Below are 25,822 nucleotides of genomic sequence, written 5' to 3'. Positions count from 1 at the left end.
ACTCAGTGAAACGTAAAGATTTGAATCCACTTAAAAATCATCCTCCATCTATAAATTGAGGTTGTGATGTAACTTGAAACAGTTTATATATACATAGTTTGTCATATACAAATATTTCTAATGGAAAAAAATAATAGATATCTACAGGGTAGTAGTTTGCAAATGTTAAGATAAATTTTTATGTGGAAACATTTATTTTTACATTCTGGTTGAGACAAAGAATCAGTATGATCACCTGACAAAGCCAATGTGCAGTTTCTAGTCATTGGTGAGAAAGGGATACTCATTTTATTTAAATTGGCCCTTAAAAAGACAATAAATGTGATACGGTTAAACCATGGTGGAACAAATATAAATATATGATTATCACATGATATGCTTTTAACAGTACACACTTGAGCTTGAACGATTTATTCAAATTCAAGCAAAACTTCCAGATGAACTAGGTAGTAGGTACCAAAATGGAAAAACTCACAGTCTAGGAAAGATGTAAAAAAGTACGGGAGCAGGTGTATCTGGTCTCAAAATTGAGAACTCCATGGGTAGTATGCCAATATAAAAGACCATGCAATTGAGAGATGTATGCAATTTAATTTAAATAAAGAATACACAAAGGCATATATTCAAGCAGTCAATGCTTAAACATCAAAAACTAAAAGTGAACAAACTAAAGAGGTTAGGAAGGGCGTAAGGTTGGCATCAACCAACGCAGTTTCTGTAGATTCTGTAAGGTGACTCCTATCAAATTGTGCTACATATTGCAGGTGTTTTGGGACCTAGAACACAGCCAAGGAAAAAATAGTCAATACGCCTGGGTCAAATAATGGAATTTCTTGGTTGATCTAAATCTTTAAACCATCCAGACAGCTGATAAAATACCATTGTGCTAATATACTTTATTTTGTATTACATATCATTTATTCAGTAAAGTTTGGTTATTATTACAATTATTTGTCCATCCAGCCCTGATCCTCAAATATTGTTATCACAAGTTGTACTTTTAATAAGGCAAAAGAGACTGATTTAGTGCCTAGATGTGTTGGAGCAAAACAATCCTGAATCTTTAGTTTTAAATAAAAAGAATTGTATATTTTAACATTTTGAATTTCCTTCTTTTATTAACTTGCAGCAATTTTGCGATCAAATTTTATTCTAACTAGAATTAGTTCTCAAGGGCCTTGCTGTTCTCAAAATTTTTGTAATTGTATTTGATTGTTTAGGTAAAATATTATAAATTGTAAAGAGATAAAAGTTATTTTTAGATTTATATTTGCAACAAAATGAAGAATATTAGCTTAGCTTAATTAGAGGCTGAACAATTGTGTAGAAATTTCTGACATTTCAGCATGATGAATCATTATTTTCTGTGGTATAAATTTGAATATTTTAGCCAGGATGATTTTGAATTTCCCTCCTTAAGCCAATTAGACGTCATTATATTTTAGTCGGATAATTTTTATCTTTTATTAGAACCACAATCTTTGGATATCAACCTGCAAGCATTCCTCTGTGGTTTTTTTTCTACCATATTTCACAAATATACAAAAAAAGAGTGGAAGTCACTGGAAGTTATCAGATAAGAAAGTGAGGTATCTGTTATGTTACAATCATGAAAACTGGGGTGGCTGGTTGCTCATAGATCATAACTATGGATAAACACAGGTAAATTGCAACGAGTTACAATGCTTCTGTGCATCATCAGGCCGATTTAGTTAATTCAGCTTCGGACATGTACAAGCCAAAAGAAAACATACAAAACAAGTCTGTTTCTGTATACAAAAGCTACTTTAATTATAATATTATTAATTAAGAGCATATATTTACAAAGAATGTCATCTTCTTGTGGTTCAACATTAAAGAAGTACATACTCAAACATGATTCAATCAGTCCCAATACCCAACTTTCCAATGTGATTACTCTACCTTATTCATATTTGTGTAAATCATGATTGTCATTATTTATGCAGGAACAATTTATTTTATCAAGTGTATCAGCACACAACTTTATGATATTTCACTTAAATGTTTAATAATTTAATAGAATTGACAGGCTGTATAAATTTAATAGTTGATATGCCTGAAATGTTCTATGAATGTGATGGGGTTTGAGCGGTTATTCAAAAATGTATCATATTTTCATTTTTATATGATCAAACATATGTTTGTGTTTATAAAGAAGGTTTCTACTATTTATACTTGTAGCTTGATTAACACTGAAACATCTTGATTAGCTTATTCTTGTTGGTTTTGTCTGTCAGACATGTTTTGCATGTTGCCGTCTTCTGTAGGTCTGAGATTCATTACAGGTTCTGATGGTCTGAAACACAAGGTCAGGATTGTGCTTACACATTTGATGATAGGCAACCCGATTGACACTGGACACCGCTGTTGAGACAAACCCTGCGCAGGTTTACAGCTTGTAGAAAAAGGTCTCTGTGTGACACACTTGACCGAGGAGTGCCAGGCTGTAGCCCCTTACAGGGAGCAAGAAGGCATGGCACCTTCCAAAGACATTTCTTTGCTGCTGGGTCCCCTGGTCTGATTTTTAAAGAAAATGGGGTATTGCCCAATCTTTAATTTGTAAATATTGTGTATAACTATTGTTTAGCTGTATAGTTCGTATGTATATAGTTGTATGTGTAAATGAGTGAGAGGGCTGATAGTGTAATATCTAGTACCAATCAGCCTCACAGTGCATTTTGGGCTAATATAAAAAAAAGAAGACATTGAAACTATAGGGTCAGCATGTCATAGACTTAAATTGATATTTTAGAATTATATTTAATAATGTATATAGTCATGTTGACTCTAGAATTGTGGTTGGGAGTCAATTGACCTAGAAACCATTGTTTTGGGGTTTTTATTTGGCAACATCTTATTGTGCAGTAGAAAGTGAAAGCATGACACTGATTGTAAGACTAAAAAGTGTCTATTTTTTATTTTCTTATTAGACAATTGACTTTGATTATACAACAAGACAAACAGGACACAAATAAATTAGAAAAACAAAAAAAAATCATAAAAAAGTAAAAAAAAAGGTTCCATTACTTTTTTTATAGTCCATACTAGCCAATATTTTTGTAAAATCTACAGATTGTGATCGAATTGGCTATTATGAAAAACTGCGGGACGATAGAGAGGGTCCAATTAGGGTTGACATTGTGCCACTTCTCTGAGGAACAGTGATGATGAATATAATCGAAGAATAAGAAGTAAGGCTACAGCAGAACTAAGTTGCAATCCTGTACTAAAGTATTTTAAATTTTTTGTAAGAGAGTACAGTTTGTAGAGAGAGTTGAGGTAGACAACTGGTTCTCGGAAGTTAGACAGATACAAGTCCGCTCCCACATAGGAGCATTATCCCATCCTTTATATAATTTATACTGTGTGGTGATTAGTGACCCTTAGTTGATAATTATTCAGAAATCGTGAGATGCAGTCTGGTGTGATGTAGGTTTCAGAAAAACATTTTCTTTATCATGCCTTCTGTATAGTGCCTCGTAATTTATACAACGCAAAATATATTTTTTATATTCAATCAAAGTATTTCTACTCACTAAACACTTTTAGTGAGTAGAAATACTTTGATTGAATATAAAAAATATATTTTGCATTGTATAAATTACGAGACACGAGACAGAAAGCACGATAAAGAAAATGTTTTTCTGAAACCTACATCACACCAAACCGCATCTCACAATTTCTGAAAATAATTTATACTGCTGACCTACCTATACACCCTAATACTGTCATCACCTCCTACGTGGACAATACCACAGTTTCGAGAATTTGGTTTTGGGCCCCTGTATCTTTTTGTGTTATCAACAGATAGTGTCTTTCTTGATAGAGGTTTTTTCTTTTTGAAATTTATTTTTGCCTTTTGGCATATCCTTTTCTTATTTTATACTAAAAAATTTATACTAAAATAATCAACCTGCATACAGGAAATATACAATATTACTCCTAAGTATTTGTTTTAAAAAATAATATGGCTAATTTTAATGCTCTTAAGGCTAAGAAAGAAAAAAAAAAACCTGCTTTTCTGTTATCAATAACAGCATTTTTGTGCCAAATCCAAAGATTAATCTCTTTGAAGGGGCGTTGGTGGCCGCAACGTTTAGGCATTGACACGGCGCTCATCAGATAAAGGTCCTGGGTTCGAATCCAATGGCCCTGCATCATATTTACAAATCGTCTTTTTTTCAAAAACACCAGCACCCTGAGGGTTGATACAACCTCTCTGTTGCAAACCCTCATTAANCATATATATGCATAAAAAAATTGAGTGAATAAGTATTTTATAAAAGTGATTGTTTCTAATTTTGAAGTTTTTACTTATTTGATGACCTTCCTGTTTGCCACATGGCCAAATCTATTGTCAGTTCACCATATTTTACACAATGTACAAAGACACTTCTTAATTCGAGCAATTTTCTAGAAATGGTTAGAATTGAAATTTTGAAAAGGCTTACGGGGTTATATCTGTAGTTTGGTCGCTCTAAATTATCTCATATTCACTGGGTCTGTACATTTCAGCATTTTGCAATGTTAATGGTAAATTGGTTTAACCTGAAAGATAGAAAGTGCTTAACAGAGGATAAGCAGGGAAAAATTTATAAATAACAAATCCAAATTTTCTAGAAACATCCTTGCTTAATTTCATTAGTTGTTATTATTTCCTTTCGAAAATAGCAGTACCACATCCGGATAATACTTCATGGTCATGTAATGTTCACTTTGGTCATAAAACTGTTCACTTTGCCGTCTATCACTCTTAACTCTATGTTAGCTTTAGAAACTGAAATGGAACCTGTATTTTGTATACCAAACATCTTCATCTAAAGTACTGCCTGAAAATGCTAAATTTTCCATAGCACTGTTTACCAAAAATCACTTTCCTAGAAGTTATAAAAAAGACTGGTGGTTTAAGATGGATTTCTTTGATAGCGATACTCTGATTTTTCTGAGTCTTTGAACGATATTTCTTCTTGGGAACATTGAGTTAAGCTGACAAAATAAAAGTATAAAAGCTCGCCTACAGTTTTCTGATAACTTTGTTTTGTATAAAGCTCTCGCATATTAATATTATAAAAAGATCTTTGAAGAATTAACGACCTAAATTTTTGTCTTCAAATTACAAATGTTGACTCCAAAAAGATTGTACCGTTGAAAGATGTTGCCTTTGAAAAAATAGTATTTGTGAAGATAAATTCATTTTCTTCTCTTTCCCAAGGTAGCGTCTTTTGCTTGCTGAAATCAGATTTAACTATTTTAGAGTCAAAACCTTTTCAAGGGGTGAATTACTGCTTAAATGAAAAGCCACTTTTTACTGTAAAATTCAGTTAAATGTTTTTTTAAACTCATTTTTGAAACTTTAGTTCAGTTATTCAGTTCTGAGTCACTTTATAAATTTTGGTTGATGTGAACTAGTCATTTTAGCCAATTTATGTTGATAAATGTTGTTTGTTAATTAATTGTGTGTCTTTTCCCTTTAGATTGCCTTTACCTATGTTTTTATTTTTATTCAGATATCGTGAGATGCGGTTGGGTGTGGGTTTTTATTTTTATTTATTTTAAAAAATAAAACTGTTATAATATTAATGTTTCAATGTCAGTACTTGGTAGAGGCTGTGGCATTAGTTATTTATTTAAGGTGATTTATAATTTTTAGTAAAGTGTGGTTGTAATGAAAAGATTAGTGTCATGAACGGCACTCGAACCCACAACCTTTGGCTCAATATGCTGCTGCTCTAACTTGAGCTGTGACTTCAGTACCCTTGAGACACCAACTCACCATCTCAGCCTACTTTTTCACTTTTCTCTTTTTTTTCCTTATACTCAAATAACATATAATCATTTTGGGTCTTTGGCGAACTTGAAGTGACAACTGGGAGATATTAGAGAAGTAGAGACCCTTCAACAATTATTGTATTAATATGTTTTAGTTGGTCTTAGCTGACCAAAGAGCAGTAATTGAAAGTGATTTATAATTTTTATGTAGTGTGGTGGAGATGAAAAGATAGAGTTACGAGTGGGACCCATTTTCGTTTATTTCTGCAGAGGTGTACTTTTGCCTTGCCATTTACTTCAGATGTTTATGCTCAGGTGAGGGGACTAAAGTCGTGGGTTCAATTCCCACCATTGTCCCTGGAATTACTGACCTCTCCAAATAAAAATTCTGTGACAAAAGTTTAGTTCAATGAGGTTTGTTTATAGTTAAAATAAAGTGAAGTTTTTTAAATTAATGCTATTCAGTTTTAATACACTGTATTAAATACTGATTAAATAACACATTGTTTATTGGGTGTATAAACTTTTCCAAGTTTGGATGCCTGATTATGGTATAATTGACCTTGCTGACTCATGATTACAGTTAATAGGATCATATTTATTACATTACAACATAAGTTGTTCAAGATTAGAAAGGAATTTTCTTTTCGTTCAATCATTTTTTGATTATAATTCTACAAGTTTTATCAATTTTGGATGACATTTATTTAGTTGTAGGGCAATTTAGGCTTTCATGCTTACAGATTTCCTTACAGTGCCAATTGTTGATTTAATAAGGCTCAGGACAGTTTGGGTTTTGTTTACACGTGTCCTAGTATAACAATTACAAAAACACTAAATTTTTCATAACTAGAATCTTTTTATTTAAAGCCAAAAATATTTAGTAAAACAATGCACTTTTAAAATACCATTGTCAATTTTAATTTCAGATTCTCCCTACTTTTATTAGAACCTGGGGAGATCTATTTTGAGGACTACAGTGTTCATTTTCAAAGCACTGATGGCAAAACACCTTCGGAAATCGGAAGGCTCAAGGTCTGTTCAAAATCCCTTGTTTTCGATCCTCAGAACCACCATAAGCCCATAGTGAAACTCCTTTTAAAAGAATGCACCGAAATTTCGCGCTACGAAACCAATGATTCTGTCAGGTTTGTGTTTTTTTGCCAAATTGCATTGGTATGTTATTTAATAATTGTTCTGCTGCTCTAGCACCAGCCCCCATTTACCAGGTTACCTGACGATCGTCCAGGGATATGTTCCAGACTTTCAATCAGAGTATGTACATTTTCTTTGTGCTGTTTGATAACAAAAATTAATAAATTTGCCTTTATTAGGAATGACGCAAACACAAATGTTTTACAAGTGAATTGTAAACAACATATAGAAATTTCAGAAGGGAATGTCCTCGCTCCATATAAATTTAAGAATGTAAGTAATAAAACAAAAATAATCATATATATTTTAAATTTTCTTTTATAACATGGATTTCTCATAGTTTCAGAGAACGTTTTTATTTTCTTTGAACTACGCTCATATAAAAGATTGCTTGCCACTTGTATCTCAGTTACATCGCGCATCTACACTGCCTGCTGCAGAACAAAATCAAATGGTAATAAATTCTAAGATCATTGATTTTATTTTTTTATTTTTCATGATTTCTTCATGTTTTAATTGATTGACTTTTTTCCATAGGTGGCGGCGATTGAATTATCAAGGCAGTCTTTAGTAAAGTTTGACCCACTTTGGCTTCAGGATGTTGATGAGCATATTGTTTTGGAAACCACTGGAAACAAAGTCACACCACTTGTCATGAATCACGGCCGAGTGATTCTCTCAACAACCACTCTGTATTACCAACCATTCAATAAAATTGAACCTGTAAGTAAAATTTTACTAAAGATCTGCAGTAAAAATTGTAATCAGTTTTCTTTTAGTATCACATCCTGAAGATAAGTCTTTTAGATATTAAGAGTATTACTAAAAGGCGTTTCCTTCTTCAACATGTTGTAAGTATAATTAGAAAAAAAATTGAAATATTTTAAGTTTGTTCAGTACTTTTTCTTTCAAGGGTTTAGAAATAAGTTATAAAGATACACATCTTTACCTTTCACTGAAGACAAAATCAGATCGGGATTTGCTGTATGATTGTCTACTTGCTCAACCCCTAAATCTTGTAGATTCGCATCAAGAAATTATGACTTTACAGTGGCAGAATGGAGCCATTTCTAATTATGAATATCTGCTTTATTTAAACAGGTATGTTTTTATTAATTTTTATTAGGTTATTTGTATTGAAATTTTTTTTTTTTTTTTTACAGCCAGGCAGATAGAACTTTTAATGATTTAACACAATATCCAGTGTTCCCGTGGGTAATTTCAGATTACACTTCATCTCAACTAGACTTGTCGAACGCCCGATCATTCAGGGATTTGTCAAAACCGATTGGCGCATTGAATCTAGAGAGGTTTCAAAAACTCAAGGTATGCTTTAATTTTGTCATATTATTTTAAAGAGTTTGAAAAATGTATTTATAGGAGAGGTACGATGAGATGCCTCCACCGAAGTTCCTCTACGGCTCGCACTACTCCGCCCCTGGGTTCGTACTTTTCTACCTTGTGCGAAAGTACCCGCATTACATGCTCTGCCTCCAGAACGGGCGATTTGACCACCCCGACAGGATGTTCAACAGCATCAGCGACGTGTGGAGAAACGTTCAGACCAACATGTCAGACTTCAAGGAGCTCGTTCCGGAATTCTATGATGTGTCAAACGAAGGGGATTTTCTTGACAACCTGAAAGGCATTCAGTTCGGCTACAGGCATGACGGGACAAAAGTAAATAATGTTACTTTGCCACCTTGGGCAGAAGGTGAGGATTTCCTTTGAGGTTTTGCTCTCTAAGCTACTGAATTTGATGTTTTCAGACAGAGCGGATTTCGTACGCAAACTCAGAGATGCCTTGGAGTCAGATTATGCATCTGCACAACTCCATGATTGGATTGATTTGATCTTTGGCTACAAACAACGAGGTGAAGAAGCAGAAAAGGCAAATAATGGTAAAGTACCATGTTTTTTATTTTATTGATAACTATTTCTCAAAAGTTATTACATAACCATTAAAATGATTAATTTAACAAATTGGAATTAAATAAAACAGTTCTCCTAATTATTTATTTATTATTAAATAAAATTTATTATTAAATAAATTATTTTATTTGATAAAAGTCATAAATAAAAGTTTTATTTGAGTCGACTGCTAATTATTTCCTTGAATGTTTAAAAGAAAGCAACCCAGCTCAGTTCTAAGCTATTCAATTATAAACAAATAAATTGTTAAAAAAAAAGTGTGTTATTTAAAAAAAAATATTAATCAACATTAATATTTAAAAAAAAAATAACACACTTTTTTTTCTGTTTTAATAGCTGAAATGTGTGTTCTAAATATTTGCTTTGATAAGTGATGATTGCTAAATAATTTGATTAGATTCCTTAAGGACTAGTCAACACAATTTGATGATACTAAGAATGAATGTTGAATTTTTTCATTACCAAAAGGTGATGAGGTCTGTCATTTGACTGTTTCTGATGATCCTGGTTTATCTATTCTCACTTGTTTTCTTGGTCAGATGCGATTTTGACATCGTGACTGAGCAGACCAAGGTGATTAGAGCTGATCAAAATTTGTTCACCCTAATTGTTTAAATCTCTTCCAAACAAACTGACCAACACAATATTTACAAAACAGCTAATTAAAGGAAATTTAAGGGCTGATCTAGGCATGCTGTTTTGTCCAAATTGGTTATTTACAATTTTTTTCCCTTAGGAAAAATGTATTGTTTTAGCTTTATGCCATTTACTGCTGATAATGTGTCGATTCAAAAAATATTAACTTTTCTAATATTCAAGGCTACCATGAAAATTTTGGTATAATAGGTTGAAAGGCTTCTTTCCCCAGCTTCCCAAACTTATTTATTATTAATCTCATTAAGAGGCTCAAACCCGCAACCATGTGGTCAACAAGCCGAGAATCTGGTGCTGTAATCACTCGGCTACTGCAGTCCCCTATAATGTTGTTAAAATGAAACTGATGAAAATCAGAAGCATAAATATAAAGCCTTTGTCTATGCTATTTGCATCTAAAATAATTGTTCGTACATTATTTCTGAATATCATAAAATTATTATTCCTGCTTTGATTTATGATGTACTACCAAAAATGTCACTTACTCTCTTGCAGTAATTACCAATTTTGTTCACTTTTATAATAGTTAAAGTATTATTTAATTATTTGACAGTATTTTATTATCTGTGCTACGAGGGTTCAGTTAATCTTGAAGGCATTAAGGACTGGAATGAGAGGCACTCGAAAGAAGTTCAGATCATGGAGTTTGGACAAGTTCCAAAACAGATCTTCACACAACCGCATCCTAGAAGACATTGTGCTATACCGCCTTCAGTCAGTCCGACTGGTAAGTTTGAAAATACTTTGATTTTTTCATTACAACTAATCATATGTTTTTTAGTCAACTGGAGAAACTTGGAAGATATGGCAATCAGCGCGGAGATCAGTTGTCACAAAATGGGCGTGACTGCCCTCTCGTTGAGCTCTGACGGCAGACTTGTTGCATCCGTTTCGAGTGATTCTACATTAAAGATCCATAACGCGATATCAGCCACTCGAGAAAGAAGTGTCAATTTAAGCGGCCTGCCTTTAACAGCAGTTCTTATACTTAACGACTCGACTACTGTTTTAGCTGGTTCAATGGACAGCACTTTGTAAATAATTACTCGCTAAATTTTAATTTTTTGTTTGGTTTTTAAACATTCAAAATTTTAGGATTGTTTATGATGTCGAATGTGGAAGGATTGTCGAACGAGTTAGAGGACATGAAGATGCCGTTTCTTGCTTGGCCTGGGCTCCTCCTTCTTTAGTTTTAACTGGTTCGTGGGACTGTTCAGTCCGGGTCTGGAAATTGAGGAAACCTTTGACGAGTATCAAACCAGCATCAGATCTCATTGCTCAACTGGATCATGATGACAAAATAATGTCAATTGCTGTTAACAAGTAGGTTAATTTAGTTTACTTTCTGATTATCCTATAAAATAAAAATCACTCCACTTAAAATAAATTTAAACAAATTTTGATTTATAGCTCCTACACTTTGTTGGCTACAGGAACTTCGGAAGGAGAAATATTCCTTTGGTCATTGAAATCCTTTTCAATAGTAAAAAGCCTTCCAGGTAAAATTTTGAAAAGAACCAAAAAAAAAAAAAAGGACAAAATCTTCTTAATATCAATTTTTAGGTCATAAAGAAGCAGTCAATAGCATTCAGTTTTCTGCTGATGGGACGAAATTGGTGACATGCAGTGATGATAGAACTTTGAAGGTGTACGATCTTTGCACAGGGACTGTTGTCTTTTCAAAATGTCTTATTCAAAAACTTAAGTAAGAGATTTAAGTACTAGGAAAACACAACATATAATACAAAAATAAACTTTTTTTTTTAGATGTTTAGCTTGGGATGGCAAAACGCTACTTATTGGTGGGGCTCATGGTAGTTTATACCTTTGGGATCTTGTCAATGTTACACTCGTCAAAGAGATTAAAGCTCATAACGGTATAATTTAAAAAGTTTTAATTTTTTGGTAAAGACATTTTACAACTTTTAAATTTGTTTTCAGGTGCTATTTTATCGATTTGCGTAGCTGATGATGGTGGTGTTGTCGTAACTGGCGGTGAAGACAAGAAGTTGAAAATTTGGAGATAGCATTTGGGAATTAAAAGACTTCTTAACAACCTCAAAATTTTGGGACTTTTCAAATACATTTTATTGTAAATATATGTATATGTAATATTCAACATGTTGTAAAAGGCTTAAAGTCCATTTTTTAAATAATGGCTGTGATTTATTATGTGCAATTTGGTTCCATACAATATTGCCAGGGACAAATTTATAAATATACATATTTAATTCTAATTGGAGGAATTGTATTACTTCGCACAAACAAAAGACAATAAGTTGTTTAAATATTTTATAATATAAACTTTTCCACCTTCTATGAGAATCAATTACATTTTATCTTTTATTACATGGTTTTGTGATTGTTTATTAACTTTTTGCCAAAAAATATTGTAAAATTTTAAAGATGTATTCAAATAAATGTTGATTATTGAATTTGTTGAATATGAGAGTCATTTGTGTTATTTAAAACTGACAATTTTAAAATTTGTATAGGTATATTTTACATTGACTACAATTTAATGTTGGCTAGAACTTGAGACAAACTAAAATTTGTGGTTTAACACAGTGTACACCGTGTCTAATTATTTATTTTATATTATAATTTTTAACAATAATTTGTTTAATTTTTTTCCGATGGCGTTAATAAATAACCAAAAAATAAACATGTCCATCTATATGATTTTTCTGTTATTCCCTTTTGTTGATCAATAATATTCCTAAATGTTGTTCCTGATCAGTTTCCCTCTGACATCTCTTTTACATTGATTATTCTTTGCATTTAATAGATAAATAAATTTTAACAAAGTGAGAGAAGTAAGTATCAATGAACTAGAGAACATAAAGATATACAAACAAATAAAACTCAAAGACAGAAAATTTATAAATGTGCAAACTCACTCTTGAGTTCTGAGTTCCTCGCCGATGATGGCGCGATGTCGAAGTGTCAGTCTGCTGTATAAATATAGTCCTAAGTGACTTTTGTAGAAGTCAGTAGCTCATTGTTGATGTACAGTGGGAAAAGACTGTTTTTCAATGTAATTCATCTGGCTAGATTTTTTTTCAGTCTTGCTCTATACTTTTTGAAGCAGTCTTTGAAAAATTTTTTGGATGTTAGAGGTAGCAAGGAATGATTTGGGTAGAAGATACCATTGAGTGTCAGCAGTATAAACGAAATCAGTATAAACAGGATGGGCCCAGAGATATAGCTGTGAATGTGATTGTACGTATGCATATGTGCATGTGATACTGTTGATACGATTGGGTGAAATTTATAAACTATTTTATAATAATAATAAATTATTAATAATAATTTTTATATAAATGGTTTCAGAGATTCAGCTGTGTAGGGGATTTTACTTTTGCGCAACTGTAGGTCATACCATTAGTCTGATTGGGATGAAATTTATAGGGGGCCAACCCGCACAATCTCTGAAAATTTCATAAAAATTGGTTTCGGACTTTTGCTGGTTACTAGGAATTGACCACAGACAAACACGGAACCAAATTTGTTCAGAAAGGTCTGAAACTCAAACTGCGAAAATTTCGATTTTGGAGGAGTTCACATTAAAGAGGGACAATGGAGGAATATAATAAAATTATTCAGAATGTTCTGAAACAAAAAATTGGAGTGGAAATTTTAATTTTGTATGGGAAAAATTGTACCGACTAATTTCATATCCCGCCTGTATTGCGGTGTTAGTATTAAATTGACAAGCCAGGCGAATTGGCCTTAGAACCATATCTGATTTTCTCTTTGTTTGTTTATCTATCTTATCATTAATTATTTATAGTTGTAAACAACTGTAGTATCAGTCATTTTAAATTAATTTTTAAACTCGTAAAAATGGAAGTGGACAAAATCGATTTGCAGCTTCCGTCATATGCATTTGCACTTCAAGTATGCAGGTGTGGAAATTGCATGAAAAAAAATAATATTGAGGAAAATCGCTGCCTTTCGCAACTTAAATTTTCATAAAAATCATTAATGAGTTCTTTGTAGAATTAAAAGTTTTAATATAGTTATTAAGTCGCAGCTGAGAAAACAAACATTTACTACTGATGAGCTGTTCGTTTAATCGTGAGAAACGTGCCGGGAATAAAGGCAAATTATATTTAGAACATACGGACGATACCGTTTCGCATCAAGTCGGACTCAAGGCTTTGTAATTGCACTGTAACTGTACCGGCGCGCGTCACTGCCCATTGAGAGAACTCCAACATCAATAAAAGCGAAGTCCCATCGGAAGAAATCGAGAACGGGACGCGTGACACCATTGATCGGCATTCTTACTATTTCACATTTGTCAGACAGAACATGAAACAAGGGGATGGCGTAATGTCAAGATCAAATCGCCACCCTTGGCATTCGACAACTCAATAGCCTGAAGCGCTTAAATAATCCACGCCGACTGATTAATATTTCTCCTGCACGAAAAGTCGGGCCTTTCTGAAAGCTGATATGAAAAAAAATTGACAGGATATTTAATATTTAATAAAGCCACTAACAAATTTGAATAAAATTCGTAAAATTACACTTTAACTAAGCCAAACATTATTGTATGGGGCGTAAGAGGCTAATATTTCACCAATCATATCATAAATGTTACATTGATTTTATTCACAACAAATTTATCAGTGTTATTATAATAAAATAATACATATTATATATTTTTACTTATTTTGTATTTATATTTAAACTTTTAGCAATTTTCGAAGCTGGAAAAAACCAATTCATAATACCAGTCTATTTTCCCTTTGAATACGCCTCTTGTTCTCCCGCCCGTTTAATTCTCCAACAATTGCGAGAAATCGGAAGATATTTTCTTTTGATCCAGCATTAAAAAGATATTAAACCTTTTTAAAACTTTTAATTAAACAATAATTTTAAATAAAACTATAAAAAATCATAAAAAATAAAAACATCAAATACAAAATGCAAAACCAGCAGCTAGCAAATGCAGCCAATGACCTTCCAAAAGTTATTGAATAATTTTGGCTTTGAAGCTGTCCAGATTTGTAATCTTGAAGTTGAGCGCCGATCTAAGTTGCCCAAGACTGTAAACCAGTGTTCGTGTACTCCCACCTGCAGATTATCGGCTAGAATCGGGGCTTCAAATGCTAAAGAAAGTCCTCTTACTTGACTTCTGGAATATAAGATTAGATCGCCAGTCACATTGCACAAATCTAACGCCAAATTTAAAACGTGAATGATTTTCCCATACGTAATAAAAAAATGGATATGTTGAAAAACTCTGTTTTCTTTTGTTTCAAACAGAAATGAAACAACCTTTGCATCATGTGTGGAAATATGAGGATGTTTTGGGTTTTCAGTTTGTTTCACTTAGCAGAACTGTTGACTCTCAACTTCGAACTCAACAGCTCGTTAAAGACATGTTGAACCGTCATTTATGTGGTCCGTACTCTACTTAGATGGGTGACCCAGCGTCGGTTTAACGCAGATATGTTTGATACGAACATCCGATACCTGGTCGGAATGCTTTGTAATGCGAGTGTAAGTCCAAATTGCATTCACCTACTCGCAGATCAACGTCGATAGTTTTAGCCAAAAAATTAAAAGAATCATCACAAGTGAATGGAAGTTTTTATGTAAAATAAAACCAGGACATAAGAACTGTCGATCTCAAATCTAGGAAGCTCGATCAAAACTTTGTCTAGATTATTTAAGGAAAGGTTAGCACTTTTAGATTTTTGCAAGCAGCAGGTTTGGTCAATAGGCTGACAAGAATTGTAAGAAGAACACATAAAAGAAAAATGAAAATATTTCGAGTTGGGATTTAACTACTCAAAAATGGTCGATTCTATCAAAATTTTCCTTTCAGTAAAAGCGGCATACAATAAACTCTAGAATCGAATTGTAAAAATATGGGACTCTCATTTAAAATAACAAAGTTAGTGTCATTTCTCAGCTAGATGAGAAAGTTATATTAAATCTGTTACCACCACGCGATTCCTAGCCAAAATCAACTTTGGGGTTTGTATAAGATCATTTTTTGTTTAAGTTAATCGTTTCCGAATTAAATAGGTGGATTATAGAAGTTGACACACCCTGTATTTAGTTTTTAAAAAATCCGATGATTTATTTCGATATTTGTCTTGCCATTTCTCATGATGATTATACGCTGCACAATTCAGTTTTACTTCCTAATTGGTTCAATAATTGTTACAGTTGTGTAGTGGGTGAGGTAACACGTCCTTGCCTGAGTGCAGCGGTTTTTAGCGCGTCACCCATGAAGCACGAAACTAGTTATAGAGGAAATGCCGATAGCAATTTTTCCATTCATTACTATTTTCGTCAATGTCTGCAATCTGGTTGATGAAGGTGATTTATCATTGTCAGGTATGGATCCGTGGTACTCCAAGTCCCACCCAATGAGTAGGTACTTTGATTTATTCGGAATCGTAATTTCTTCTTTTTCTATGATAAGTCTAGTTTTGCATTGTTACATTCTCTTCTATTATTATCATCGTCTAAAGAGTGATCTTAATAGTTGTCTTCTAGATTTTTCTCACAATTTAGCGAACTACTTATAACGCAATCACACAACATTTTCTTCTTTGTAATTAGAAATTGCAACTCAGCTAAGAAAAAAATAAATTGTAAACGACTAATTAATACTGACAACTTATAACAAAATGTATTATATTACGGCGATAAAAATCCAACAGTTTTATTTAACAGAAGTAACAGATGGAATATTGTTTCTATAAACTTTTTCAAAACATTATATTTAAAGTTAGGAGGTCAGGATAAATAAATGTGTATGAATAGGTTTTATTTATATCCCCACATGTCAGGGTGCCTTATCCGAGGGTCATTGCTACTCTAGCACTTTTCAACGACCCGCTGGTCAGACGCCTAATATCTTTTTAAAAATCTCCGTGAAGCAACATAGACAAGGGGTCTGCAATATCCTCTTTGGATACCGCAATTTCCTTTTGAATCCAGCATCTCATTACTTGTGCGATTGTGCGAAAGCGAGAAAGAGATATGCAACGAACAACACGTCCACAGCGGTTGTCCCGCAGAGTGAGAGGCAAATACCGTTAGTTTTGTTTAATTTTTGACAGACGGTCGGTTTCCTGTCCTTGATATCTTTTTACATGCGGTTGAATGAGGGAAAGGGGAGAGAAAAAAAAATAAATCGCGAAGAAGGAGATTAAGATAAGAGAGTTTGAAAATGAGGAAAAGTAGGAAGATTAAGTTAGAAAATGTGAAGAGGGAAGTTGAGTTAAAAGAGGAAAATGGGTGGGAAAGGATGAGAGAGAGAGAGAGAGAGAGAGAGAGAGAGAGAGAGAGAGAGAGAGAGAGTGTGAGAGTGGTGGTCAGGAAAGGGGAAAGGTCAAAGGAGCAAAGCGTTGAATCCTTACATTTTTATTAATTTTCTTGGTATATTATAGGTGATTACTGACTAAAATTTAATTTAATTGGATAGACAGCAAGGTCGTCAGGACTAAAAGCAGGGTGAGGCAGGCCGCCGAATCTTACCATTTTTGCTCATTTTCATTGCTTAGAGAGAAAGGACGTTAGGACCGTAAGCAGGATGCTGAATTTTACCGTTTTACTCATTTTACCTTACATAAACGCGAATAATACGAAAGAAGAAAAGTAAAGCAGTTTAATCGCATTAAATGTTAGGTTTAATGGTTTAGAGAAAAAGGACGTCAGGACTATAATCAGGGTGAGGCAGGACACTGAATCTTACTGTTTTTACCCATTTTTACTTTAATTAAACACGAACAGCAAGTAAAAAAGAAAATTCAACGAATTAATCGTTTTAAAAGTGTGATTTTTATTTCTGAAAGTGAGAATGGACGCCGGAAAGAAGAACCAAAGTTTTGTTGTTATAAAAGTTCGTTTTTTTAGTGATATTGATCAACGTGCTATTAAGAGTCAAGCTGTTAAATATAAACAATATTGTAGTTACATAGTCCTGCCATCTGGAACTATCTGAAAGTGTAAACACCTTCAAAGGTTTCCTTCTTGGCTAAACTTTTGTTGAGCCACATGACCTCGTGGACCCCATCAACATTTAACAGTATATGTCAAACAAACATTCTTGTTTAATTTGTAATGATCCATTTGTGAACAACGACAATCCATTATGTTTGAGGCATTTGACAAATTATGTGGATTTAATCTTACATCTCGGACCCGGTGTCGAATGAGATCGTGGTTTATGATGGCATTTAAGCAACCAACATTTGTGGCCGGTAAAGCGCGAGTGGTAGCATATCAGGATTTATGTGCTGGTGGGTGACCCGATCGAGCCTCCTATGCAATACCCCTTCACATTCCACCGCGCACTTTTCTTCAACTAACGCTTGCTTTTACCGTGTCCGTTTTCCCCAGTAGTGTCACAGATTACAACAATTAAACATTTTTTAATATAAATATTCTTTCAATTTATAATAATACAGGAAAAGCAAAAACCCTCTGGAGAGTATTTGTGTAATTACAGTTATAAAATGTAACTAACATTTTGTTTTATATCTCGCCATAGAGGGAAAAATCATTCAGTTATACCAGTTATTATCAAAAGTAATTTAATAAAATAAGAATATTTACGATTTAAGTAGTTGTTGAGATATTTTAAGTGAATATTTAAATATGTTTGCGTAAATATCCGGAAAACGAAGATGATGATTTAAGTGATTTTTTCCGCCACTGAGGTTTATGACCAAGAATGCATTCTTTTTTTTTCATACACTGTTCTGTGAGGTTCTGGTAGTTTGTAGTTTGTTGTTTTGGACATTCTGGCCTGTCTACCCTCGCTGTGATTATCTGACAGACGTTTCGGCATTTTACCATCTTTAGCTGTGAGATTTGGACCATCATCTTTTCATAATAAAATGCAATAACTAACAAGTTGATGTCAGGCAGTAGGAACGCGTTCGATGGTCGGATATATCAACACATTGAAGAAGGGCTCATCACTAAAGATGTTGAGAAGCCTGTTAGTGTCTGGCACACTAGTATTGGCTTCTCGAGGATATGTGAATGAACGAAAAGATTTGTTAGACTATGAACTCTTATTCTACTTCAGAATATCAGGTCATGATTATAAACAGGGTGAGGCAACATAACAAACCCGGCTGAAGATTTAGGTACAGGAACGCGATTGGCAGAACGAACAAGCGAGGATATGACTTCAGTTATTGATCAGGGTTAAAAGAAGGATAAGGCAAGACTAATTTTTAACAACTTCGTGCCAGGCATATGGGAATGGCTAGTTGGTCTGGGATATGAACAAACTCATTCCTGAAGCAGGCATGAAGCCGAACTCCATCCAAGAGACTAACAAAACTACGATTTGTGGAATGGGATGATCGGAAGAGACATTTTAGACTCTTTAGTAGTTGGTCTGCATTATGAGGAAAGTTAGGCAGAACAATAGATCCACCGCTGAAGATGCAGATATGCCAGAATGCGACTGACAGACCTAATAAGCGTGGATAGTCAGCCCAAGATGTTTGGAAAGCCCAAACATGGTACAATTGACCCTTTCTAAGTGTAATACCTTACAAGTTAAATATCAGACGTCATGGATATAAACCATTGTAGATAGGACCCCCACTGAAGATGGCGAGAAATCGAAACGAATCAGACAGACTAACAAAACGGGACTTAGTTAGGATTATAAGCAGATTGAGGCAAGAAAACAAATCCACTATTGAAGACGGCAAGAAGACCAAACGCTCCTTACAGACTAACAAACGAGAATTATAGGACGAGAATGACAAAAAGACTTCACAATCTCTTCTCTAGTTGAACAGGTTTAAAGCAGGGTGAGGTACGACAACAAATCGACCGCTAAAGATGTTGCCGAAACGTAACAGACAGGACGGTATGAAGCGAGGGTAGCTAGTCCAGAATGATTGAAAAGACCTCAAGAAGAAATCATACCCTTGAAGATGTAGATGTAATATTCGGGGTGTAATATACTGCGCCCTTTAAGAGCTATTGTATTCTCTGCCTAAAGCACATCGGTGAGTCCTATTTCACCAAGAAACTTGATTAATAGGCCCAGTTTTAGTGGTTGGTTTCAGCTCTTATATGGTCACATTATACATCCCAAAACACTTCCTCCTGCAAGCAAGAGTAGCACCGCAGTTTGTTAGTAGATGTGTTGGTGTCTCCTCTGCCTCTTTGCAGAATCTGCATATGTCGTCTTGGATTATTCCAATCTTCTTTAAGTGTCCATTTAGCTTGCAGTGTCCTGTTAAGAATGATTCTATTGGGATTCGCAGTTTGTTCCTGCTTCCTTTGACACATTCTGTAATTTCTTTTCTTCCGAAATTTGTTAAGAGATTCTTGGATTGCCTGTGTCCAATGAGTGAATTTCATTGTTCCTTCATTTTCTTTTTGTCCTTCTGTTTGAGATACTCATTAATAGTGTGGGTTCCTATGCCACAGAAGGGTTCAGGTCATGTCAGCGGTGTTGCAGCTCCTTGTCTTGCAAGGATGTCCGCTTTCTCGTGACCTTCTACTCCCTTGTGTCCTGGGACCCAGCAGAGGCTGACCTTGTTCTGCGTACCTAATATTTTAAATTTGGTTTTGCAGTTCAGCACCATCTTTGAACTAAATTTGAGCTTAGTGCTTTGATGGCTGCTTGGCTATCTGACATGATAGCTATGTTCTTGTTTTTGTACCCTTTATTCAAGTTGAGTTGAGTACATCTCTCGATTGCGTGAATCTCAGCTTGGAAGATAGTACCTTCCCATGGGTTCTGAGTATTTGGTTCCAGAACCGAATACTCCTTCCCCTGTACCTTCTTGAATCTTAACCTTATTTTGACGTTTAACCAAATATTTAGAATAAGTAAAATACAGTGAGGACGAGAAAAATGTGACCAACTAAAACATCTATTGTGATCGGCCTCAAACAATCTCAGAATTTAATGCATTAATTGTTTTTGAACATTTACAAAACCTTGTCTTTCGCTCTTTCGACATAATCTTCCATGTTAGCATACAATGATAGCGAACATGATTTTTAAACGGCCGTTATGCTCCAGTAGGTTTAATTACATCCTTTTAAAAGTAAATATATTTTCTTACAGCAATCGAACAGGAACTAATACAACAATATCGTTAGAAATGTTGTTGCAATTATTTCAATTGGTTCCCCTTTGCGAGTTTTGATTTTCAACCAGGAAAGGGTGGCCGAGCTGAAAGAGGAATTTTCACTTTCCTTCGGGAAAGAAGGTCGTGGGAATGTGGAGCACTTTTCCTCATCCTCGTCCCTCCCAGGGACGGTTTGTCCCGGGGGCCAGTCGTTGTTTAATATCTCACCCGATTAGTACGCGAGTCGTCGAAAGAGCCCAGTTTTAGAATAACGGACTGTTCTATCCTCGGGATAATTGAGAGGGTCATTGTTCCGTGTCCACCGGTCCTTGTTCATTCCCGAGGTGGGCGACTGACAGGAGGGGAGGCTCAAGAACCGACGTCACGGTATCTCAGATCTCTCCTCTTCTCGGCCAAGAAAGAGAGAGCTAGTCGCAGCTCGGGCTTTGGAAGTGAAAGGTTCACAATCCGGGATAAATGGAACAGCGGGGAAGCCGCGGGTTTCTTGTGTAACCCACTAGTCTGAACACAATGATTTTCTGATCTTTAGACAGCGGATTTTGGAAAACTATCGTAAAAAACAGGTAAGGGTGTTCATATTGTATATTCTTATATTGCACATTTTTTTTTAACCTAGTGAAAGTAAGAGTAAAACAATGGCATTGACATTTCAATTCCGAGCAGTCAATTTCATAAGAGATTTGATTCTCATAAATTATTTTCTTAGGAAAAAAATTAACAACGTAAGTAACATATTTTTATAAATTTTTGCACTGTAAACAAATCGAGGAAAAAAGTTATAAAAACAAACATTTGTACAAAAATCAATTAGGAATTCTACTATAACAGACTTCAAAGTACCACCCCTAATATGCTTAAGAACAAAAAGGAAGTTAAACAATATGCATGTGTTTAAATATAAAAATAATCTAAAATTGCACAAGTATTTATACCTCAGGCACAAGAAAAATCAAGAAGAACAACCTCAATGTATCTTAATTTTTTCAAAATATTAAATAAGCGAGAAAAATTATATTCGCCACTTCGATCTAATAACAGTGACCAACTCAATTTGTCTAAAATCGGGTCACACGGCGATTTGGGGTTCAAGAAAAGCCCGGACACGCTGTAATTGATTTCGTAAGAAGTCAATATGTTAATAAGCATGAACGTATACGAACAAAACGGACACTCTTAATACGAGAAAAGATTGAAAACACCCCCCCTGGTTGAAATGAAAAGCCGTCCTTCGAGACCACCAGTTTCACTTTCATCCAGTTTTATAAACTTGTCATGAAATTCCTGGTCGTGTTGGATCCATTCAAATACATATATATTAAGACATATGCCAAATTTTCCAGGTCTCAGTTAACAAAACTTGAACTGTTGGTCTATAACTTCTATGTGAGTTCAATTACAAATGATAAATATGCAAAATGTTATAATTGATATAAACATTCGAGATATAAGATTATCTGGTTCAAGATGTCTTTAAGATTTCTGTTTTTATGTAATAACTAGAAATCGAGAAAATATTACTTACAAAATATATGTACAAACTTTAAACACACTATCATTCATATTTACGTAAGATTTATGGGATATATAATAATCAGTTTTATATTAATAGGTTAAAAAGGTTTTAAAGATAAACTAACTTTTAATTAATTCGTAAAAGATTTGCTTTTTGTAAAACCCTCCTTTCACTTTTCTTGTTACTTAATATAATTAATATGCATAGTTTGTATGCTCTCACTGTTTTGTTCCTTTCTCTCTCTCTCTCTATCTCTCCTTTTTCTCTCTCTTTCTCTCTCTTTTTTTCTTTCTCTCATTACCTATGTATCTATTTATCTGTCTTTCTTTCTGTCTCTTTTCCTATCTATTCTCATTACTCCCTTTTACGCTCTTTATTTATATATCTATTTATCTATCTGACTTTATCTCTTTCTCGCGCGCGCACGTGCGTAATACAAAATTTGACTTAAACTTTCATGCATACTTTACCATGTATGTAGATTGAAAGCGATACATTTTTTTGTGTGTTTTTGAAAAACAAAAACCATTTGTAAGTATGTCGGGTTCGAATGCAGGGCCGCTGGATTCGAACCCGGGTCCTTTACCTTACAGTGATGAGCGCCGTGTCAACGCTTAAACCGCTGCGGCCACCGACGTCCCCTTACGATACATTCTTAAGATCTATGATAAACTTTCATTTGTAAACACTGTTTTGTTTTAAAATCATAATTTTGTAATGAAATAGAAACGCTCGACGTGTGTAAATTTGTCAATTGTTGCCTAAATTATTTTATATAATATACAAATTTTATAGCATATTGGTGGTCCAAGATTATTATTAAAGTATGAAGAAATTAGTTATATTCAATCATGTTTTTGATCCAATTTTTTTGAACAGAAATTATACCGTATGTAAAAGCTATATTATGACAGAAATGCATCTGTTAAATTTTGAATTTTTTCTTTTGCTGAGTACAACCTCAGCCTAACGTATATTTATCAGACACTCATACGCACCATAAATATAACATAATATATATTAACTTTAAGTGATGTCATTCTTATGATCATCATAACTTGAAATTTTAAGTTACTACTCTGTCGGGTTCTAGTAAGAAACGAAAAATTGTTAATCAACAAAAATAAAGATATTGAAGATATTGAAAAAATAAGAAATGATTTTGCGCGTTATATACGTTTTTTAAATTGTAATATTGCCATACTCAGAAGCTACCAGGAAACTGGTCAAGTGGCTTTAGTAATGTTTTATCTGTTATGAAGAATACGTAATGCATTATATAAAATTAATTAAACGATTAAATAAGTTACTTAGTAATATAAAATAATTTAATAGGAACAAACCCCCCACTAGCGGAAGTAGATGCTCTATAAACTTAGTAGACCTTATAAACACTAAGTTGTCTGTCATTAACATTTTTCCCAATTATTTTTACACTAGAGTTAATAGCGATTATTCATTAATGTTAATACCGTATTGAACTAGTTCTTGGCGAAAGTTCCTTTGTAATATATTTTTAGTTGTTGTGCCAATGAAATGTTAAATTTAAAACAAGTATATACCCAAAAGGAAATTCCTGCATACCGTACAATATACCCGTTGGCTGTTTACGTCCGATGAATACTATTTACTAGTTGCAAGACTTGCTTAAAATATTTATTTCTTTATACGTTATATATTAGAAGTAAGTAAACCTTTTATTTTGACGTATTTTTCAACGATTATTTTGATGTATCGTTTGTATCCGATTATTTTGGTCTGTAAGACGCATTTTGGTTTCAGTCTTAGTGGGTTATATAGTGGGTCATAAGCAGGATGAGTCAAAACAGCAAACTCACAGTTGAAGATGTAGAAATGCCGGAACGTGCCTGTCATACCAAAGATGACTGAAAACGAGTAAATATATATATTACAACTTACACTATTACATTCAAATGTAATATGTTAGAAGTTAATGCCCGGCATTGGAAAACCTTCAGCTGATCAGGAATATAAACACGTCGTGGACAACCAGAAAAGTAAAGAGCGCAAGAAGCCGAAACGCAAAAACCAGGATCAGGAAAAAAGAATGATCAGAAAAGTCATTAGTTGATATGGTATATAGGAACGGTGAGAGAAGACTACAAATATACTATTGAATATGCCGATATGCCGGAACGCGACAGGCGAGGAGAGTTTGCCCAAGATCATCCTAATGGAATAGTTGGGTCTGTCTGTTAGTAAAGGATATAAGCAGGGTGAGGCAAAGCCACAAACGGAAGATGTAAAAATATCGGGACGTCCTACCTAAAAAGCAAGATGGTCTGGAAACGACTTTTTATGTTACATTGTACTCTACGTAAATGTAATTTCTATCAAGTTAGTGCCTGGCATTGCGAAAGCTTTGGATAGTCAGAGATGTAGACAAATTGCAGACACATACCTCGGATCAAACTACAGATTCATGGCCCTGCTGCCCTCAAGAAGGGTTCACGAAAAAAAATCTCAAGATGAAGTAATGCACTGTGAGAGACGATAAAAGTGTGACCAACGGCAAAATCTATCACGCTCGGCCTTCTGAGGTAGTGAAAGCCTCTTTAGCATCGACCGGTATATGAAGGTAGTAAAAAACCACTCAAAAACTACGCTCGTAAATTGATTTTAGGCTATGAATTGAACTTTTTTCCCTAGGGGCATCCGACAGCTTGGTCATTTCAGCACCGAGCGCATACGCATTATTACACACATTCAATACGCATTCACACAAATAAATACATTCACACCTACATAAATTGCATTCATTCTATTTTGTAGATGGAGTAATTATTATTCCTTCATCGATCTGCATATGATAACAATCTAATTGGGGTCGATGGGGTACTTTTACTAATATCCCGCCATCGACCCAAGTCACGTAGACAGCTCGGGGGGCGATGGGGATGCTATTCCACCATCAGCCCTCCCCATTCACCCTAATAAATACACTCACTCATATAAAACACCTATTTTGAAGGCTATATACAATAAAAAATCCCAATTCCTCTAAAAAGCGGAACAGGGGACCCTGAAACTTGCTCTCCTTTCCGAGAACCATTCTTAAATCTGGGGCATGCCTACACGCTGCGAGGTTGTCTTGGCCCTTCGGGGCTGAGCTGCCTCTACACCAATGCTGCGGCAGTAACACAATCCTGTCATATCAGATCCTCAGAGTTCTTTTTAGGATGACTGAGTATGCGGGAACCAAATGTCAACCGCGTATGGCCAATCCTCAGTAGGAAGATGATGATCCCTCGTCTCCTGCTAAGGTTCACTGAAGGCCATCTACCGGTGCTCTTGACTCGCAGTTGTTCAATTAACTTTATCTTTCAAAAGTAGAAAAGAAAAACCCCCAGAAAGATTATTTAATATAGTGCAGGAAGTTGGGAGAATGCGTACGTTAAGAATACGGAACTATAGATAATCATTGGTACGTAACCAGAATAACCATCACGAAACGTGAAGAAATGTAATATTTCACCGTGCAATAAAGCGTTTCGGTTCTTTCAAGCTCTGATAATTTCGATTATATAGCGCGTGCATAAATATAATAATGAATAATAATGATTATAAATTGAGGGGGATATGATTTTCATCGTCGTGGCTAATTTACGCAATAACGTCCGCGGCTTCTTGCAATTTCTGAAGGATCAGC

The 25,822-nt window shown here is 34.3% G+C and overlaps 2 protein-coding genes across 4 annotated transcripts in view; both read left to right on the top strand.

Annotated features, from left to right (window-relative positions):
* Positions 1–1,559: 1,559 nt before the first annotated feature.
* Positions 1,560–11,768, top strand: LOC106666814 (protein FAN-like). 2 transcript variants are annotated; one of them, XM_014394278.2, is made up of 18 exons: positions 1,560–1,662; positions 6,720–6,938; positions 7,000–7,065; positions 7,125–7,218; positions 7,286–7,399; positions 7,483–7,668; positions 7,725–7,796; positions 7,859–8,046; positions 8,109–8,271; positions 8,326–8,659; positions 8,715–8,846; positions 10,085–10,258; positions 10,313–10,565; positions 10,627–10,854; positions 10,942–11,030; positions 11,095–11,236; positions 11,299–11,408; positions 11,473–11,768. In XM_014394278.2, the coding sequence occupies exons 1-18, from the start codon at positions 1,649–1,651 to the stop codon at positions 11,556–11,558; spliced, it is 2,664 nt and encodes an 887-aa protein (XP_014249764.1). In that variant the 5' UTR covers positions 1,560–1,648; the 3' UTR covers positions 11,559–11,768. The 2 variants fall into 2 exon arrangements, with proteins under 2 accessions (XP_014249764.1, XP_014249763.1); XM_014394277.2 differs by having other exon boundaries at positions 10,085–10,565.
* A 9,151-nt stretch (positions 11,769–20,919) lies between these two features.
* Positions 20,920–25,822, top strand: part of LOC106666781 — a 62,300-nt gene continuing 57,397 nt past the window's right edge. The window contains exon 1 of one of the 2 annotated variants that reach the window (XM_014394212.2): positions 20,920–21,202. The gene's annotated coding sequence lies outside the window, so the exon portion shown is untranslated. The remainder of the gene's footprint in view (positions 21,203–25,822) is intronic. The other variant, XM_014394213.2, reaches the window with a different exon arrangement.

The sequence above is a fragment of the Cimex lectularius genome, unplaced genomic scaffold (genome assembly GCF_000648675.2).
Source record: "Cimex lectularius strain Harlan isolate CLEC.00 unplaced genomic scaffold, Clec_2.1 scaffold2, whole genome shotgun sequence".
NCBI classification, from domain to species: Eukaryota; Metazoa; Arthropoda; class Insecta; order Hemiptera; family Cimicidae; genus Cimex; species Cimex lectularius.
The sequence above is the reverse complement of the archived record's forward strand: the minus strand, read 5'-3'. Positions and strand labels throughout refer to the sequence as shown.

What these genes read in the sequence shown, in the direction of transcription:
- LOC106666814 (XM_014394277.2), top strand. An exon ending in GTTCCAGACTTTCAATCAGA is followed by an intron (nt 7,066 to 7,124) that starts GTATGTACATTT and finishes TGCCTTTATTAG; the next exon opens with GAATGACGCAAACACAAATG. An exon ending in AGCAGAAAAGGCAAATAATG is followed by an intron (nt 8,847 to 10,084) that starts GTAAAGTACCAT and finishes ATTATTTGACAG; the next exon opens with TATTTTATTATCTGTGCTAC.